Source organism: Rhopilema esculentum, chromosome 8 (genome assembly GCF_057945365.1).
Source record: "Rhopilema esculentum isolate cy_ngs chromosome 8, ASM5794536v1, whole genome shotgun sequence".
Lineage (NCBI taxonomy): Eukaryota > Metazoa > Cnidaria > Scyphozoa > Rhizostomeae > Rhizostomatidae > Rhopilema > Rhopilema esculentum.
This window is the reverse complement of record NC_142822.1, coordinates 3,856,502-3,875,204: the sequence shown is the minus strand read 5'-3', so window position 1 is coordinate 3,875,204 and position 18,703 is coordinate 3,856,502. Positions and strand designations below refer to the sequence as shown.

Below are 18,703 nucleotides of genomic sequence, written 5' to 3'. Positions count from 1 at the left end.
AAAAGAGAATGAAGTAACAAAGCAGGGTTGCTAGCTCTCTAGAGTTTACAACTCCTGAATGCCAATCTTGGTAGTTGCCGATCAAAAGGTTGAAACCTTGTGACTTTGCAAGTCTCTGTAAATTGATGTTGAAAAAGTGGGCAAAATGATAACAAAGGGGAAGGCCCTATCTCTGCAGAAAACAGTTCTTGATAAATTTGGGCAGATAGAAGAGGTGTTATTGGGTTGAATCAAATAAATAAACCCAAGAATTCAATGGAATCTCACATGGTAGTTAATACACACCCAATGTGACTGAAGAAACACAGGGATCTGAGAAAAAGAAATCTTTCTTTAAAGTGGGAGGATATATCCCTTCAATTCCCACTTGCTGCATCAATGGAAAAAACCAAAAAGATATTGTCTAAACTTTTATCCGAATAAGCTTTTCATACAGCAATCAATTAAATGAAAAAAATAACCTTATTTTATTGGCTATTATCATTTAAATGATCCAATCATGCTACCCAAACAGTTTTATTTACATGAAATGCAATAGCACTTTGGAAGATGCAATGCTTTGTTTGACTAGACACATGCTGCTTTTGCACTGAGTATTGAAAATTCATGCTTGTGCTGAAAATCATGAGGAATTTTAAGGCATTATAACAAAAGTTAACATTCCAACTGATTTCCTAGGTATTTAACAAAATGAAAGACCTGTTGCTGAAAATGTGAACAAGACTGGTCAGACCTTTTCAAAGGCCAGATGTTGTGCTGACATAACAAATGCAGGATAGATGTTGGACTGACATAAACTCATTGCCTTCCAGAAAATGTTTCTGAGTTGTAACTTGCCTGTATATTGCATTTTACAATAGTAATAATTATAAAACAATGCTTTTGTAAATTTCAATGTTGTATATTTAGAGTAAGAATATAAAATAGAAAATGTTTTGTTCTTGGTTCACTTACAAATAACTCGCTGTAACTTGGCTTAGACCACTGCCATTGACAATCATATAAAATTTAAACACAAAGAAGCAAAACTGCTCAATTAGGTCCCATTTAAAATACAATTTTGCTTACAGTCACAACATTTTGAGCAATATTTGGTGTTACCTATCTATATTCCAAGCAAAATTATTTCAAAGGCAAGAAAAAAGAAAAATGGCAATCAATTTCTTCCTACACAAACCTATTAAAATAGACAGACAGATGTCTTAAAAATCATGCCAACTTCATAGTACTACAAATATTTATATTACATATTTCATTCTGAATATTTTTTTCCTACTCTTTATGAATGAAGTCATATAAAAGTTTGGCATTTTGTGAATTTCCTAGAATTGCAGCTAATGTTTCCTCCTCTAGGCTAACAAGTTCTGTAATGTCTTTCACTTTATTGAGTATCAACCTAGCAAAATATATAATCATATTAAAATCTAAGATACGCTTCATTTTAGTCAATCACAAACTTTACAGTCCACAAAAGGGTCTAAAGATTTAAATAAAAATTTAGAAATATCTGTATACACGGTTGGTTCAAATACAATAAAAATAACTGCCAGGGTTGCTATTTTTTCTCTCTGGTGAGAGTATCACATAATCAGGGCTTTGGAAACAAAACACGAGGAGAGAAAGAAAAACCCAGAAATTGACTGTTTTTTTAAGAATGTTTCTAAGTAATATTTTTTACCATAAAATCAAGCTATATGTCTACATAATATATAACACTTACCTGTAGTTCTTGGAATTTATACCTGACATTTTGCAAAGAAAATCCTAGGATACAAATTTAAAAACAGGGTTGTATATAATACCAACAAACATTTTATGCCAACATTGCAATGTATTCACAGTTATTGCTAAGTGACATTAAAAAGCCAATTTGATTGCAATATTGTATTGAGACATAAATGAAAAACAAAATTAAGACTTTTAACTCCAAGAAAGAGATGCTGTGTTTAAGTGTAATCCAGTGCTTCAAGAGAATAAAGCAGAAGGAAAAGTAACTTATATTTCCAAAATAAAACTGGAAGGCCATGTAATTGTATGCTTACCTGAGATCTAATATTGTATTTCAAATTTGAAGCAACCTCATCTGAATCCAAACCAAGAGCCATTGCTGTTTCACTATCGGGATCAGGATAATTTGACTATAAATCAAAAAAATACTTATAAGCAAAGACTTAAAATGCTTATAAGCAAGCTTTGTCAAATTAGATATAAATCAATGTTATTTCTTTCAATATTGCCAATTTGATCTTGCACATGCATCTTGCAATCTATTTTCATTTTGCGGACAATTTTGTTTGGAAGGACATGTCATGGAATTCAATTATTGCTAAAGAAAGTTCTCTGGAATTAATTTTGTATTTTAATGATTCCTGAATAATGCTAAATGACTGACAGACAATCGTTCTATAAATAAAAATAGTCAATTGAATATCAACATGCATTGATATCAGTAAACGAAAGCTACCTTTAAGTCTTCAAATATCTCTGCTGTTGCATACGGGCTTTGTGTCCAAATAATTCTTAGCTGAATCAGTAAAAAATACGAATTTCTATTAAAATCTTAGTGGATTTGCTTATGATGAATTATATCTGAATTGTCTAAAAAATATATTCAAAGCTAGAATATGCATGTATAAGCATCCTCTCTTGAAAATCATAACAGCATTCAGTTTCCATAATATGAACATTATTATAACATCATGTAGCATATACATATGACAGTTAATTATTTTCTATTAGAACTCACAAAATTATTTTTGAATATATTCAATTTCCCTCAGTAGAGTATTTGCATTTTGCTTTTTCACTGTGTGACAAAGCTGCTGCCAACTTCATAAGTTGGTAAAATTTTACACAACTAATTTTGCCCTGATATTTAAAACTTTCATAGATTTGTGAGTCAAAGATTTATATTAAGTGCTTTCTCAGGTCATGTGAATAAAAGTAAAAAAATTTAAAATAGACTTCAGTATGCCTCTGACAAAAACATAAAAAAACATTATTGGCAATGGTGATTGGCAATGAATCAAAATGGAAATCAAATATTTGAAATTTTAAAGTGTAAGATTCTTTTGTCTATGGCTTTGAAAAAAGCAAACATTTTACAACATACTAAAAGCTTTTTCGTCTGACACTCCTCAGAGCATAAAACGTCAGAATAGGTTCCGAAAAAAACACGATGGAAAAATATATACCCAGTTGTGGATCGAAATAGGCCAATCAGAAAAACGCACTGATTGGTAACCATTCTCTTGGACTCCATTGGTAATTTCTCTTTAGGCTCGCGGCACTGATTGGTCAACTATACCGGTCTTGTGCTTGCGTTTTTCTGATTGGCCTATTACAGAAAGGAACATTATGCTAGATAACTTTTATTTCTTCAAGAAATATTCATGATTTACTAACCTTTGGGAAATGCAGAGTGAGTAAAGCGAGTTTTGATGTCACATTTTGTATTGATAATTCGTTTCCCAACGATGATTTGGACTGAGAAATTAATTTAATGGTCATGGGTACATGGCAAGAACGGCCTACGTTTTCAAATGTTATCAATTCTGCCAAGATTTAAAAAATTGCTTGGTTCACAATGCATAAGGCATTATAAAATAAAAACGATTTAACATAACATGTAATGGTTTGAGAAAGTAGGCATTTATTAATACCCTAAGCGTACTGTTTAATTCTTCAAAGGACTGCGTATATTTTGCAACTATGACAACGATTTAAGTTGATACTTCAATGTGATCTTCAGGCAAAATAACAGTTATAGGCACAAGCTATGTTGCCTTTAGAGATGACTGTAATAAACAATTTTTTTCACACTATGAAGGTGGATGTGCGGATCTGAATGCAAGAGTCGTTCACTTGCAGTTCAGTTGCTTTAGCTGAAAGACTCATTTCTTCAATAATGTAAGTTAAGGTGTTTAATGTACAATAAATGCAGTTTTAGCAAAGATGTGGATATTAAACGGTACAGAATCAGTGGAACAAGCGGGTAGCGTTCTATTACTTTCGTTAGCGGAACCCTGCCTTTAAAGGACAAAAGGAGAAGTATCCCAAATCTACCAAGAAATAAATTACAGCTACGACGGTCAGAATCGATAATGCATGCTAATAGAAGCTCTCAAATGGGGAAAATACCAAAGATTAGCAAAAAAAGGGATTAGCAATAGCTTTGGTTTAAAAAACGTCACAGATTCTAATTTTCTACGATTCACTTTTCCTGACAAGACTTAAGTATACATTACCAAGACAACTAGTTTTGTCTACATTTTCCTTAAAGAGCTAGGCAGTGTGATCAACCTTTCAGAATAATATGAGAGAATCATAACATTTTTTCTGGTTACATATTTATACCGTAAGTTTTGCATGTAAAGCAAAACATCGAAGCTCATAATAACGATTTCAAAGAGAGCAAGAGTCAACAAAAACATTTTTAAATGCCTCACCTGTAAGGAAAATGACTTGTTTTGATCAAATTCAATAAGCAATATAGGTCGGTTGTAAAAACGAGTCATTGCTAATGCTTGATTATATCTGTAAAAAAAAGTTTTTTGTTCAGCTCAGTTAATGAGATAAGATGTCTGACTTGAAAATAAAGGCGATGAAAAATATCTACAAGTGTTTATAACACAGAAATAGATTTGCAACCATTTGAGATAAGTACTAGTAAAATTTTGATGTTTTTGATAGACCTACGTCAAAACATATAAGATATGGTTGTTTCTCAAGATATATTCAATACAAATGATATCTATAGCTTTAAATCAACGTGCATTAATAAAGTATGTCTTCCTTAGCATGAACTACCAGGTCGTGAGTATCTTTTGAAGAGTTTAATGTCAAAATAGCAAAAAAAGTTTTTGGAGACTAAAAAATGGAGCAGGATCTTTGGCATTTCGGGAGGAAAATGCTTTCCAGGGTATTTTCTAACTCCAGCAAAAGTTTTCTGACATACGACAACACGAAAAATGTCATTGTGGCAGACGAGATGGTAAAAAGGTGCCTTGAAAGAAAAATTTGCCATTCCCGTCCTCTTCTCATAACAATTCAGATATCGCTAAGTTATTGCTATTCTGTTGCAGAGTTTGACACATACAGATGAGAGCGAGTGGAACTTTGTGAGAGGGAATTAAGTGTTCAGGGATACTACGAATTCATTATCAAGTACCTATGAGCAGAGTCAATGAAATCGTGAATCCATTCAATAATACGAGATAAAGATAAATAATACGATGTTATATTTGTAAAGCTTACAGTCTTCCACTGTTCAAGGAGCCAATTAGATCAGAAAGACTTTTCCTTTCAACGCACATGTCTGGTGACAGTATATAGTCACCAACCTAAGTATGACAAGAGAACAATTCTGATTAATCGAGCAGTGAATCAAATGGATTCAAACTGATTAAACCAATCAATGGCATGATTAATTAAAACCTTTTTCTATTTCAATAGTCTGTCTAAAAATGTCTGTTTTTTACCTGACATAGTGGCAAAATGACATTACAATAAGCTAGAAACAGAATTTTTATGTGACAAGGTAGTTATAATATACAAAAGAATTATTGTCAGCTATTTGCAAAAAACTATGAATTTACACATATCGAGGTATTTCGAATCATACAAAGACTTTTTGTGAACTTACATTTTTAGAGTCGTCATCGTCGCAGATTATGAATCAGAGCAAGGAATATAAACAAATATTAAAAAGATTCTTATGAAAATGAAGTGTCACCTCAAGAGTTACTGGTTCTATGTCAATCCCTCGCTTATGAATCAAAGAGGGAAGTTCGCTTCGAAATTCGCGCATATCGACAATTATCTATAAGCAAGAACAAAGATTGATGATGATGTAAAATATGATACTGAGAAAAAGTTTTACCAAATACTGTTACAATTCTACAATTCTTAAAACACTTGAAGATAGGATGGATAAAAGGAGACATATCACACTAAAGCATTTTTCGTTCACACTCTCCAGATGCGGATCGAAAGTCACGTGAGAGAAAAATCGGCTTGTTTGATTTGTTCCTTGCTCTTGACCATTCGGTGACCCTTAACCTATTACCTAGATGAAGGGTCCAAGAGAGATAACAAGATCTTTCTGTCAACACATAACATACTGAAATACTTATTTTTTTAAATGCCACGATGAAAAGGATAGGAGGTTATAATAATAGAAAGGTGATACTTCGTAGATTGGCCCAAAGAAATACAGTAAAATGCAAAACTATAAATCCAGAAATACTAAAAACCCACTTTTCTTTGCAGTGGTTTGTCATCCTTTCTTCCGCCTGCTTTCCTGGAACTGACTGCATCAGCAGCTTTAGAGGAATCTCGAAGAAGTTCACTGGCGATATCAGATTTTCCGTCCCGCTCTTCCGGAACAACCATAGCCTGTAAAATACATCGTGAAAAGAGCATAGCAGTGGCGTGGTGGGAAACAGATAGGGGGAGGGGGCCTGCAAACCTTATCCAGCATCTTTCTGATAAAAAATCTTGCACAATATAGAAGAAGTTATGATATTATAAAGAAGCTAGGGTTTTGCTACGTTCTTCTCAATTGTTTTTATGGTGTATGGCTGCCCTTTAAAAATGATTAAAAATTTCATTTTCAAACTTCAATGAATCAAACTGATATGAGCACAGCTTTTTATCAGACTTACAGTCAGGTTTACAGAACCTGACACCTCTTCGGCATACGCCTTCATCATTCATTCACACGAAGAGAAAGATTTCTTCGAAGTAGCAAGACACTTGTTCAAAGCGGTATATTAATTTATGTGAAAGTAGAAAATGTTCATACAGAAAAACCATTGCAAATTTGTCTTCGAAGACGAACAGCTTTGGAGCTGAGTGTTCAGCTTAAACTGAAGTATATACACATTTATAAAAAAATCGTAAACCTTAAATCCACCGAAAGAGTTTTTCAGATACAATGAATAGAAAAGAGCAGAAATTTTACCTAAAATGTAGGAACAACCATCAAAATTAGTTGCACTGACACAGAGAGAGAGAGAGAGAGAGAGAGAGAGGGGGGAGGGGGGGGGGGGGAGGGAGAGAAAGAGAGAGAGAGAGAGAGATCCTTTATTAACACGACTGTATCTTCAAAAAGAAAATCTTAAGATGATTTTTGCAAGGTATTTCATTCTATCAGAGAAAGTGAGGGGTTTCGTAGCATTTAATGTCTTACATTACTTCTACGTCTAATTTTATCTCCACTAAATCAAAATATCTCATTGCAAATTCAAAAAATAAATTTTGCTTTAGTAGATATGAATATGACAGATACAGGGAAGTTTAAAAAAATTGAATTAGGCTTGATATTCATCTCAACCGCTCTTGTTATTTCTGATCAGATCGTCTATGCACCTTAGTAGTACAGCTTCGTTAATACCAGTTAAAAACCTTCGAGTACAGCTTAAAAGCAGGTCTTTGTATCCCTAATTTTGCTAAATCTCATCTTCTGAAGGAAACTTCCGAACCTTGTTTTGGTGTGCAATAACACCTCTCAAACAGGTAACACACAGCTATAATTACGAGCTTAAAAAGAGCGACGATTTGAAGCGGCTGTGCGGTTGAGCTTAGCAATAGCGTACTGCTGTTGCTTCCCACTCTACTTGCCAGCTTTTTGCCAGTTGTGAATGTTTTGCATTTGACATCACATATCATTACGGGCATGTTTAGAAGAAGCAAGGGTCATCCTGCTGCAAGAACTTTCCCGTGTATATTACAAAAGCTAGCACGGTTACCAAAGCTGTGATCTATTGGTTTTAAAAGCTAGTGATTGCTGACTCGGGTGATAGGGTAAGCCTAGCAGTACAATTGTCTACATGGTTGTGAACAAGTCATAATTTGCAGCTGCCAAATCAGAGCAATATTCTTATCATTTTAAAAAGGTATGGATTGAAAAAAGAACAGAGAGAGAACAACGAGACACTAGATTTAAATATATTCTTGCAGGCAAACTTTCAAAGCCTGGGGTATAGACGTACTTTTGTAGCAGCAGCTCGTTCATAAGCAACACACTTGTCAAAACCGTTCATAAAATTTGGAGATACGAGTTCTGAAAACACATTACTGCCTGCATTTAAACCTTAAAACTATGTTACTTGATACCCTTTAAACTTTGTTACTTGATAATACTAATACTAAGATGTATTACCACAAAAAACGACCAAAAAAATTAAGTGAACGTTTACATTATGTCTAAAATATCAAGAGATTGAAAAATGCTAGAAAGAAATCAACTTACAGCTTTTTGTTTAATCAGCATTTCAAAAGCCTCTTTTTCTTCTCGTAGAGTTGTAAGGTAACGCTATGATAAAAATGTACATAAAAATCTGTGCAGTATATCCAGCTTTAGAGCCTTGAAGCTCTTAATCACTATTTATAGCACTGAACTGAATGGACAAGTGGGTTTTCAGAGTGATTCTGTTGGCTCTTGAAACACAATAACATACGACAAACTGCTTTTTGGACGATCTTCTTTACGTATGACAGTTTTAACTGACAGTAAGACAAGAAGAAGGCGGTGTTTGGCATAACACTACTCGACAAGCATAGGCTGATGGGTTTAAGAATATTATAGAAGAATACTGATAAGAAGAAGGCAACTGGATGACGTACCTGCTCCTCCACAGAGTCAGAGTAAATAATGAAATAGACTCGCAGCTGAACTCCAGGCCTTGATGTCGCGTAAACCTAACATGGAAATATTTCTCTGTAAATCAAGCATACTAAAAAAGTGGAATGAATTGGCAATATCATTTAACTACAGCTTACCACATAATCAAAGAAGAACAGAAGCATTACAAAAGCAGTATAGTGCATTCTTGCAAAGAAAGTTCTAAGAATTCAAGCAAATATAGGCCAACCTTTTTTTGGTTACGCACCTAGTATTTCAGCCCCTATTTCAGCTTTAAAAAATTTTAAGGCCTTCATCTAATAGGACATTGTCCCTTGAACACTAAATTTTGTAACAAGAAACTACCACAGTTACCAAGCAACGATGACCAAGATCATTGATGGAAATTCAGCAATTTACACATACACCCTTGAAAACCTTTAAAGATCTTAAAAAGCCTGAATTCGGAGAAAGTAGGCTCTTTTTTGTAGGAATCACTGTAATCGAGCCCATGTCAACTTTGACCAAGTATATAAAGTGGGATACATCTAAAATGCTGGGTATTTCATCTAAGAGAAATTGTATCCAGAGTATAGTCGTATTTTATGGAGAGACTGGGCAGAAATGAATTTCAGACCGCACTAAAAGGAACCAAGATGGGGATTTTGACTACTAAGACCAACATGACAACGAACATTACGATGGTCAAGAAGAAACAAATTCAATCTGTATCCTTGGTAATGAGCAATGATTTCCCAATCAAATTTTATTTACGGTTGGTTTACATGTGTGTATATGTCTCTGCGCCATTGTAGTGGCAGCTGTTACCGAGATGACTGAGGGTATATCATATAACCACTTGCGCTGTTTTTATAAAAACCATTTTTCCAACTACTAACAAAACTGGTTGATACAAAGATAGAATAAAATTACGTGAACGTTTTGTGACAGCTCCCTGGATAGTAGATAACTCCTTCGCATCTTCAAAAACTTGATAAATGATAGTTGCTATATGCAATAGGCCTGAGGCAAGGGCACAATCACTTTTGGATAAGAACTATATTTTTTATGTGTGGGTTATTGCCATTTCAATTGTTGTGAATCCGATTATCAAGAATGAGCAAATATTTGACCATTGCCTGCGGCAATTCTCTCTATCATATATGAAGAAAATTAATTGTAGTCTACGCTATGCAATTGATACCTGGCAAAGATTTGGTACAGATACCTTAAAAACTGAGAACTGAGAACAGGTGTAACAAGATCGTTCAAATATAAAACAGCCCAAGCATAATTACTGCTGCTTTTGTGCAGCCTTCAGACTGTCCTGTTATCATTCAAGAGGTCATGCGAGGATTAAAAACAAAAAGATAACCTCTATTCAACTTGTCAGCTACTGAATCTGCGGCCAATTAATTGCTGGTCAACAAAAAAACGGGTAAAATCTATTCTTTTCATTGACACAATTCAAGTTTTTTTCCATTGCTCATTCAGATTTAAATCGGTTAATAATCCCAGCCTTCTCAAAAAAAGGTCAAATAGGCCACTGTTTGACAAACAGATGCACTGGTGACGTAAAACATTGAATTCGGAAATATATCAAAAGAAAATCTGGTATCTCAACTCAAGGGAAAGCACAAGAACTAAAAATGGAGGAGAAAAACGTATTTGAATGGAAGTGTTCAAAATTAACAAGGATGGAGAAAAGAAGGAAAATTAGTTCAGAGAAAATTAAATCTAAAATGGAAGTCTAGTACAAGAATAGGATAGAAACAATGGGGTCAGCAAAATAAATTTGTAGTGAAGTTTCTTTGAATACCATCCTACTTCTTAAGCTTAGCCCCTGAATAATGTCTACAAAAACAGCACACAGAGCGTACTGACAAAAAGAGAAAACACGTCATTGACAAAAAATTTAGTGTGCTCCATTTAAAACAATGATCATATATAATTATGAAGAGAGTAGCACCTTATTTTTTGTAAAAATTCAACTTTTGTAAAAGAACTAAAAAAGAGGTGTCCATATTCTTGGCTATACTTGCGAGAAACATGTTTAATGATACCATGAAAAAAGAAAAGAAAATGATAAAACCTAATCTTCAATCCACTTCCAATGTTACGAGGCTCAGGTTCTTCTATCCGATACATCGTTTTCAGTTCTAACAAGCATCTGTCTTATGCTTTGTGAGCCGCATTACATTGCTTAGAAAAATAGCTCCAGGGTTCCAAGCCAGGCTAGCATACTATACAAAACTATGTTCTTTTGTCGTGTGTTCTTCTCACTAACTAAGTTTAATGGCAAAACTAATACCAGGCTCTAAAAACGCTTAATTACTGGTAAAAAAATAATTGCCAATATTACTTGGAACACCCAACATTGTTGTGCTTTTCCATTTTTCATTTGTTTTCCCGAATACTGCTACTCCACCCCCTCCCCCTCCCCCGAAACAATGTTGAAAGTACAGAAAAATATCAAACAAACCACAATACAAAGCGTACTACATAACCCTTTTCTTTTTTCTATAGTAGATCAACATTGTTCTTAGGGGGAGAGAAGGGGGTGACTGAATTTGCTTTTGAAAACTCACGTTAGTGTTCCAAGACTTTTGGCGGCGATTGTAGTTTACATGCACAGGACTTGAAGTAAGAAGCTCATTTTACCTCGTCAACTTACATTCTATAAAGTTATTGAGGTTTACAGCAACAATGAAAATATCAGTGTTGAAAGTGATGTTTATGGTTCTAATCGAGGGGCAACTCACTCTTTAGAAATTTCGTTCACATTCGGAAAAACTCCTGTTGTTTTATCTGCAAATCTCTAAAAAGCGTTCTGTTTTGGAGGACATCTAATTTGTTATTTGCAAGAGTGAATTGCCCTTCGGTTCTAATGATATTGATTATGAAATCACTGATACTGTTGATTGGCTAAGGTGACTATGGTGATCATCTTGATTATGATTCCTATGATCTTGACATTAAAATTGATGATTATAATAATATTGATGATTATGATGATAAAAATGTCCATGTGGATGGTTTTAATTGATTATGTTTGATTATGATGGTGCTGTTGGCATTGATATTGTTAAACTGATATTGACATTAATATCATGATAATGTCGATTGATGATGATTTTGTTATTGATTTTAATGATTAGGTTGATTAAGATGATCATAATTTTGATATTGATATTGGCGATTATGATGTTGATCATTGATTATTATTATGATTGTGTTGATATTGAGATTGATGATAATGATTGATTGAAATGATTCTGATATCGATGATGATCACTGATCATGATAATAATGAGCTTCATCTTGACACTGAAATTGATGATAATCATTGATAATAATAATGATAATATTGATATTGATATTGATGAAAATAACGGTGCTGCTGGTGGTAGTGACTATAATTATAATCGGTTATACTGATGGTCGTGCTTTGCTCAGAGCTATTTAATTCCATCAATGGGATATGTGGTTATATTTCTGTATTAAAAATGATGATAAGGTGACAGATTTCTACGGCATTTACATTGCTTTGCCCAATTACTTGTGGTTGAATTGAAGAAAAATCGGCAGAATCCCCGTCCTTGGCAATGCTCATTAATAATTAAACAATAATTAAAATGCAACTACGTCCAGCGCTAAAGAAGAATTTACGCCGAAGTACATAACACAGGACCTGCTAGCAATATTTGCCGTACATGTATGGTTGAAATTAGGCTTGAGAAGATAAACAACACGGGTCGTTACGGAAATTTACGCTGAACTGGCTCCTGCTTGAACATTGATCAAGATGAAAGCAGCGTATGGCAAGGTTCTGTGATAAAACAGACAGTAAAAGGCAGCGAAATTCAATATGGTTCATTCACCAGCAAGGATGAAGAGACACCCACAGGAAAAAAAGCCACCAGAGATAGTAGTTCAAGATTTCGGAGAAGATATGTTCGATCTCGGAACACCTAAAGACGTTGAGCATATGTACAAATTCGTTTTGTCGCCTCGCCAGTCTCCGGCTTCTACAAAATGGAGTAACGGGCTGGAGAGTTTTTCCGACAGCGGAAAGTTAAAGATTCCTTATGGAACAAATTCCTGCATACTTTTTAATGCAAGTCCTATTTCAAAAAATTATTCCGAGTTGGAAAGTTTAGACATGATATTTCAAGCCAATGGCGCGGAGGATTTACTGACCGGACCTGAAAAAGGCTTGTCGGATTCCTTTTTAATGGAGCTAGGTCTCAAATCACCGCACAGCAAAGTGACATTATTTTCGCCTAAATGCCCTACGAGTTTATTCTCTGAAAATTTCCTCAAAGAAGTAGGGCTGGCGAATAGAGGAGAGGTTACACTTCTCAGTCCAAAGGCTCCGAATCTGATCTCTACTAAAACGCCCGTTGTTGTAAAGTGTCAGAATGAAGACAAGTGTGAGCTCGGGATCTACCTTCCGCCGTGTTACACGCCAGCTCTTGTTGATTCGATTCAGAGCACGATTCACCAAGAAGAGCTGACCATGTTTCCCTTCCCGCCAGTAAGTGACGGCTCAGTTTCTGATTGTAGCCATAATGACGAAACAGAGAGTAACAACTTTTTCAGTTGCATGCAGCAGGACAACATGATTATCAAAGCGGGTGGTAGTAGTAATCTATTTGAGCCTAATAATAATAATAATAATAACAATAACAACAATATTGGTATAATTAAGAATGGCACTACGTCAGACAATCTTACTGATTTAAACTTGCTACATAATCACAATGGTATTGATGTTCTGACTAGCGGTGTTGATAGTAGACATCTTAATAGTCAGATGTTTACTCAGCCTGGCCTCTGCCCCGTAATTCAAGGAGAGAGTGCAGTAGCAGGTGGCTTTGGCTACCAGTTGGCTGCTGGTAGTTCATCAAATCGTAATGCCGCTTCAATAAGTCATGGTAGACGGGAGGCGAGGGCTAGTAAGAGGCAACAGGCGACCAAAGACGCCAAGAAGGCCTTAAAAGATGGACGCGTTCTTCACAATGACGTAGAACGAAAGAGAAGAGGAGAGATGCACTCACGTTTTCAGAAGCTTCGAGAGAGCATCCCCGAACTGGAAAACGACAAAAAAGCGGCTAAGATAACTATTCTGAAAGTCGCGAAACGTTACATCAGGGACCTCGAAGAAGAAGGGAGAAAAATGGAACAAATCAAAGAATATGAGAAACGAAGGAATCGAGAACTTCTGAATAGGTTATGTGGATTGACAGGAACGTCTGGGGTTTCCGCTTGAAATAAATTCAGTTTAGTCACAACTTTTTTAATAGTTCATAGACACACAAGTGATTTTTTTAACGTGTAGCACAGGGGATAGAATTTTGATAAAGTAGTTGTAACATGCGGGCAAAAAATTGGCACCGTTCGTACTGCAAACACAACAGATATTGGTTAAACCTCAAAAATTAACCATCAAGAGCAAAATAATTAAAGAAGAATTCACTTGCGCTTCGATTAGTATCAACATTTTGGTTCATATTTGTATTTCCTTCCACTTTAGGCGGGGTTCACACAAGCATTCAACGTTAAACAACTCACTCAAACGTTGTTTTAGATAGTAATTAAGTATTAAACACATTAAAAGGGTTGCTAAAAGTATATCAACAGCATTGAAGTATAACAACTATTCCACCGAGATCTTTTAGCTTGGACACCAATCAATGTTTTCCAATATACAAATTTATGAAGTATCTTTTTTGATATAATACGAATCAATATGGAAATAAGTTTGAAATACAGAGCTTTAGGTGCATACAAACTAAAGGTGCATGGATTTGAAAATCGACGTTTATCTACCAATCACTGCACAACTATTAACGGATTGGACTTTTGCTAGTTCAACCAGTAGATTGTAACTGTGGCCTAAAAGTACGGATTGCTATGACTAACGGGCCGTCGCTAACTGTTGTGCTCAAGCGGGCTGTCCGGCTCTCTTTTGACAAGAAAGCTACAGAAAATCCTTATTTCCCAACAAAGTTGAAGATTTGTCAACGATGTTCTCCATAATGACGGGCCAAATAGCGACGGCCCCAGTGGTCACGGTCCCAATAGCGACGGCCCCAGTGGTCACGGTCCCAATAGCCATGGCCCCAGTGGTCACGGTCCCAATAGCCATGGCCCCAGTGGTCACGGTCCCAATAGCCATGGCCCTTATAGCCACAACCCTGATGATCAACAGTGACGAAAACCATTGAGAGGGTTACCATAGCCCGGAAACCCAGAAAATACACATTGAGCAATGTGCACTTGTCCTTAGTAGCATTCGCATTTGAAAGGGGTTAACATAGCCCCCCATCCTCAAATTTTTGATGAACTGGAAAAATTTATCGGACATTTTAATGTAAAAAAGTTAAGAGAAAACCCGGAAAATACAAATTGAGCAATGTGCACTTCTTCTTAGTAGCATTTGCTTTTTACGGATTTTATGAATTGTAACTGCTTGTGCATAGTGGATTCATAAAACATCTAGAAAAGTTGATAATAACTAGAATAAACTTTTGCGTTTTTAGCGTTTATGTATAAAAAACTTAATATGTGTATAAATAACAAATTTATAAGTACATAACTGGCAAATCTCTTTAAACAAATGTGTAACCTTTTGATAGCTTGCTCAAGCAATGGTTGTATAAATGGCCTTGCACCCTTGTGTATGAAAAGAAGCACGTGGTTATAACCTATGCATAAAGAACAAATCGCCGTTAATTTTAAGGTAACAGCATGTTTGGCATCTTTGAACTGCATTGTTATTTACAAAGCAATTCTTGTCTTGCCTGTCGTGGGATTTTACATCAAAACACAATCGTAACACTTGATTAGAAGCATCATTTGATAAAAAAAAGAAAATGGCTGGAAAATAGCATTTGGAGCTCGCCATAAAAAGGCATTTTTGCAGCCCCTTCCAAGTCTATTACGGTCCCCATCTGGTATTCTTTCAATATTGCCGAGGGATAATTGGTCCGGCACAATAAAAATACTGCAAACTAAACAAGGCATCAGATAAAAACGAAAACCAGACACCTTACTATTGGTTGTAGACACTAGACAGGCAAAGTTATCATCATGAAAAGAAACTCTAAAACAACAGAAAAATATCGTTGTTGATAGGAATGTTTCGAGGGACTTATATTGGGATACATTAACAGTTGTTTTTGTAATGACATGTGCTGTTAAGATATATCTATGGAGGGGCTACAGCAGTGGCGGAGCCACGGGGGGTAATGAGGGGAATAGCCCCCCCCCCACTTTTTCAGAAAGTCGGTCCTTGAGATTCTTTCAAACCTGATGAGAAAACTTCGGGGGGGGGGGGGGGATTTGTACGTTATCTAGATCGTCACATTTAAATGACATTTCTTCAGAGATTTGTATCCTCCGGAAAAGAATGTTTCAATCAAGGTAAAAAAGGACGTGGTCCAAAAGGGCCTGGTGCCTAACACACCTTTTGTCCCCCTCCCCCACATTTTTCCCAGGCTGGAGCCGCCACTGGGCTACAGCAAGACTGATATGGTAAAGAGTAATTGTGTCATTGCATTTGAAATATTTTCAAACATGGCTTTTACAAAAACCATAATATATCTATAATATGAATCGTTTAATGCAAACTGAATTGTGTAACATGCTCAGATGCCGTTCTTCCAAAATTTCGTTGTTGAAAGCAACGACTTGGAGCTTGAATTTGATCAATGAACAGGTATTTGATTTGCATCTTGATAATTCACAATGAAAGCATTATTTGCTTTAGCAAACCGATCGTTTCTTCGCTAAAAATTCCCAATTAAATAATAAAAAAAATCAATCAAATTCGATACTCCAAAATCAATTCGACCTAATTGCTTCAAAATCAATCCAACTCGATAGTAAAAAACTAATTCAATTGAAAAATCTAAAAAACAATCCAATTCAACATTCTGAAAACAATTCAATTCAATAATATCAATCTCAACAATCAGAAAATCAATCCAACTCAATGATCCAAATAATCTAATCGATAATCCAAATAATCCAATTGTGATCATGGCTTGAAACCTAAGAAGGGTTTATCATATAAACCGCTTGGTGTTATTCTTATAATAGAAAAGTTGAAATATTCCTGAAAGACTTTAATTTTAGGGCAGGTCTTCTTGCTCTCACAGCAAATACGAAAATAATTTGAAATGTTCCTAAATCAAGAAAGATGATTAATTTGCACTTGCGCTAGGAGATTTTGTTGTTAAAAACCTCCTACTCTATCAGCTTAAAATCAACAGAAAAATTCATACGACCATTTTGGCAAGTTATGAGAGTTTTGGAAAAATGTTGATTTAAATACTGTAGTGATGAAAAGTTATAAATTGAAAGACCAACTGAAAAATTACATTGAAAAACCACAAGAAAAACCATCTCAAGTAACCCAACCTGCATGCATTAAATTCCGGTTATTTCTCCTAATACAAAATTAGCCTCAAACAGCAGAACAAGAGCCTGTTTCTACACATTTCCATGGGTTTTGGAAGGCACAGGAAATGATAAAAATATTGTAAACATAGAGAATTTGATTAAAGCGGTAACGATATGCAAATTTCAAGTTCAGAATTTGATCAATTTAGCACAAACACCGTTCCAAACATCTCACAACTCTAATAATTTTGTTTACATTCATGTGGCACAAAAAACCAAAATTGATTATCACAACAAAATGATTAATGCTTCAGCACTGAATTTTAGCATTTTAAAGGCGATTTTAAGATACAAAGCATAAACAAGTTGCTACTCAAGAAACCCTTTTAAATGATACCCTATTCAATCAATACGGTACCATACGCGACCACATTGGCCTTTCGTTTAAACGGACACGATAGTGAATACAGTCTAAATTGATTATTCTGGCTAATTTGGCACGAAGTGAAGAGAGTATCGTGTAAAAGAATAAATCACACATGATTGAATCCGACAAAATCTTTTAAATCCTTTTAGACTTTTGTCTTTAACAGGATCAAGACTGAATTTATTGATAAAACTGTACGCCTATTGCGATTTTTCGAATCTCGAACTTCACACTTCATCCAGAAATTTGCATTTTATTTGCGAAATACGATATCAGTTCAAAGACAAAACTCTATCGATCTGTATCTAATAAGGAAGTACATACAAATTAATAAGGAACAAAAATTCATGCAAAATTCCGATATATTTTCAAAGAATCACAATGCTTGACAAACGAGTTTTGGAACAGCCAACAACTTCGTAATCTTTTCGTACTATTTTCCCCAATACTTCCGCCTCCTCTCCATTTCCTCCTAAAACGATGTTGCTATTGAGGTGAATCTCAAGAAAATATATACTTCCTATCATCGTAGATCTTGGGGAGAGGAAATTTCTGGATATGACATTGAGTATTAGCGCCAGTGTCCCTAGTAGTTGAAAAGGTCAACTCATTTCCTAGAAACTACTTGTACGCGATGCAGCATTACGCCCACGTATTTGAGTAGCAATGCTTTCAGGATGAGAATCACACAAACTGATTACGGCTGTAACCTGCTAATGACAACAGGTACTCTGAAAGCAGCTAGTTAGCATCATTACGCACTCAAACAAAATGGTTCTAAACGCAAGATAAAATTTTCATAAATAATTTTATTAAATTTGTTGACATTTGCAAATTAAACAGAAAGGGCGTCAGATAATAGGCGTGTTTCAAAGCATTTTGCTGGAAGTGCACATCGCTTCCTATAATGGCTCAAATCCAGTCAGGTTTATATCTAGTTTCCAAACATTTTACTTAATCGTTTCGAAGAAGCTAATCTAATACAATAGATGATGAATGAATAAATTATAGCACCCGAAATTTAGGGAAAGTGTTTCCGAAAGGAAACGAATTTGACAAAAACGTCATTTCCTAATAAATATGAAAAAATTAAGTTAATATGAGGGATATAGGCATCATAAAACACAGTGTAAAGACAGAAACAATAGCAGACTTCGAACTAGAAAGAAACCAAGGTTTTCTGGAAGTAAAACTAGACAAAAACGACATGAATTCATTGAAAGGAAGGCTGAAATAGCTCG

At 35.1% G+C, this 18,703-nt stretch overlaps 2 protein-coding genes across 4 annotated transcripts in view; one reads left to right on the top strand and one right to left on the bottom strand.

The window, feature by feature from the left end:
• Positions 1-1,257: 1,257 nt before the first annotated feature.
• LOC135695019 (DNA repair endonuclease XPF) overlaps positions 1,258-18,703 on the bottom strand; it is a 39,586-nt gene continuing 22,140 nt past the window's right edge. For 2 of the 3 annotated variants that reach the window (XM_065213953.2, XM_065213956.2), the window contains 11 exons: positions 8,629-8,703; positions 8,255-8,317; positions 6,259-6,396; positions 5,735-5,821; positions 5,257-5,342; positions 4,449-4,536; positions 3,406-3,486; positions 2,465-2,524; positions 2,043-2,138; positions 1,721-1,764; positions 1,258-1,396 (listed from right to left, as the gene is read on the bottom strand). In XM_065213953.2, coding sequence (XP_065070025.2) covers positions 1,273-1,396; positions 1,721-1,764; positions 2,043-2,138; positions 2,465-2,524; positions 3,406-3,486; positions 4,449-4,536; positions 5,257-5,342; positions 5,735-5,821; positions 6,259-6,396; positions 8,255-8,317; positions 8,629-8,703 — 942 coding nt within the window. In that variant the 3' untranslated portion in view covers positions 1,258-1,272. The remainder of the gene's footprint in view (positions 1,397-1,720; positions 1,765-2,042; positions 2,139-2,464; positions 2,525-3,405; positions 3,487-4,448; positions 4,537-5,256; positions 5,343-5,734; positions 5,822-6,258; positions 6,397-8,254; positions 8,318-8,628; positions 8,704-18,703) is intronic. The other variant, XM_065213955.2, reaches the window with a different exon arrangement.
• LOC135695026 (uncharacterized) lies at positions 12,140-16,704 on the top strand. The gene has a single exon (XM_065213964.2). It carries the CDS (start codon positions 12,495-12,497, stop codon positions 13,896-13,898), a length of 1,404 nt encoding a protein of 467 aa, XP_065070036.1. The 5' UTR covers positions 12,140-12,494; the 3' UTR covers positions 13,899-16,704.

Excerpts from the sequence above, each read along its gene's own strand:
- LOC135695026 (XM_065213964.2), top strand. The coding sequence starts at position 12,495 with ATGGTTCATTCACCAGCAAGGATGAAGAGACACCCACAGGAAAAAAAG.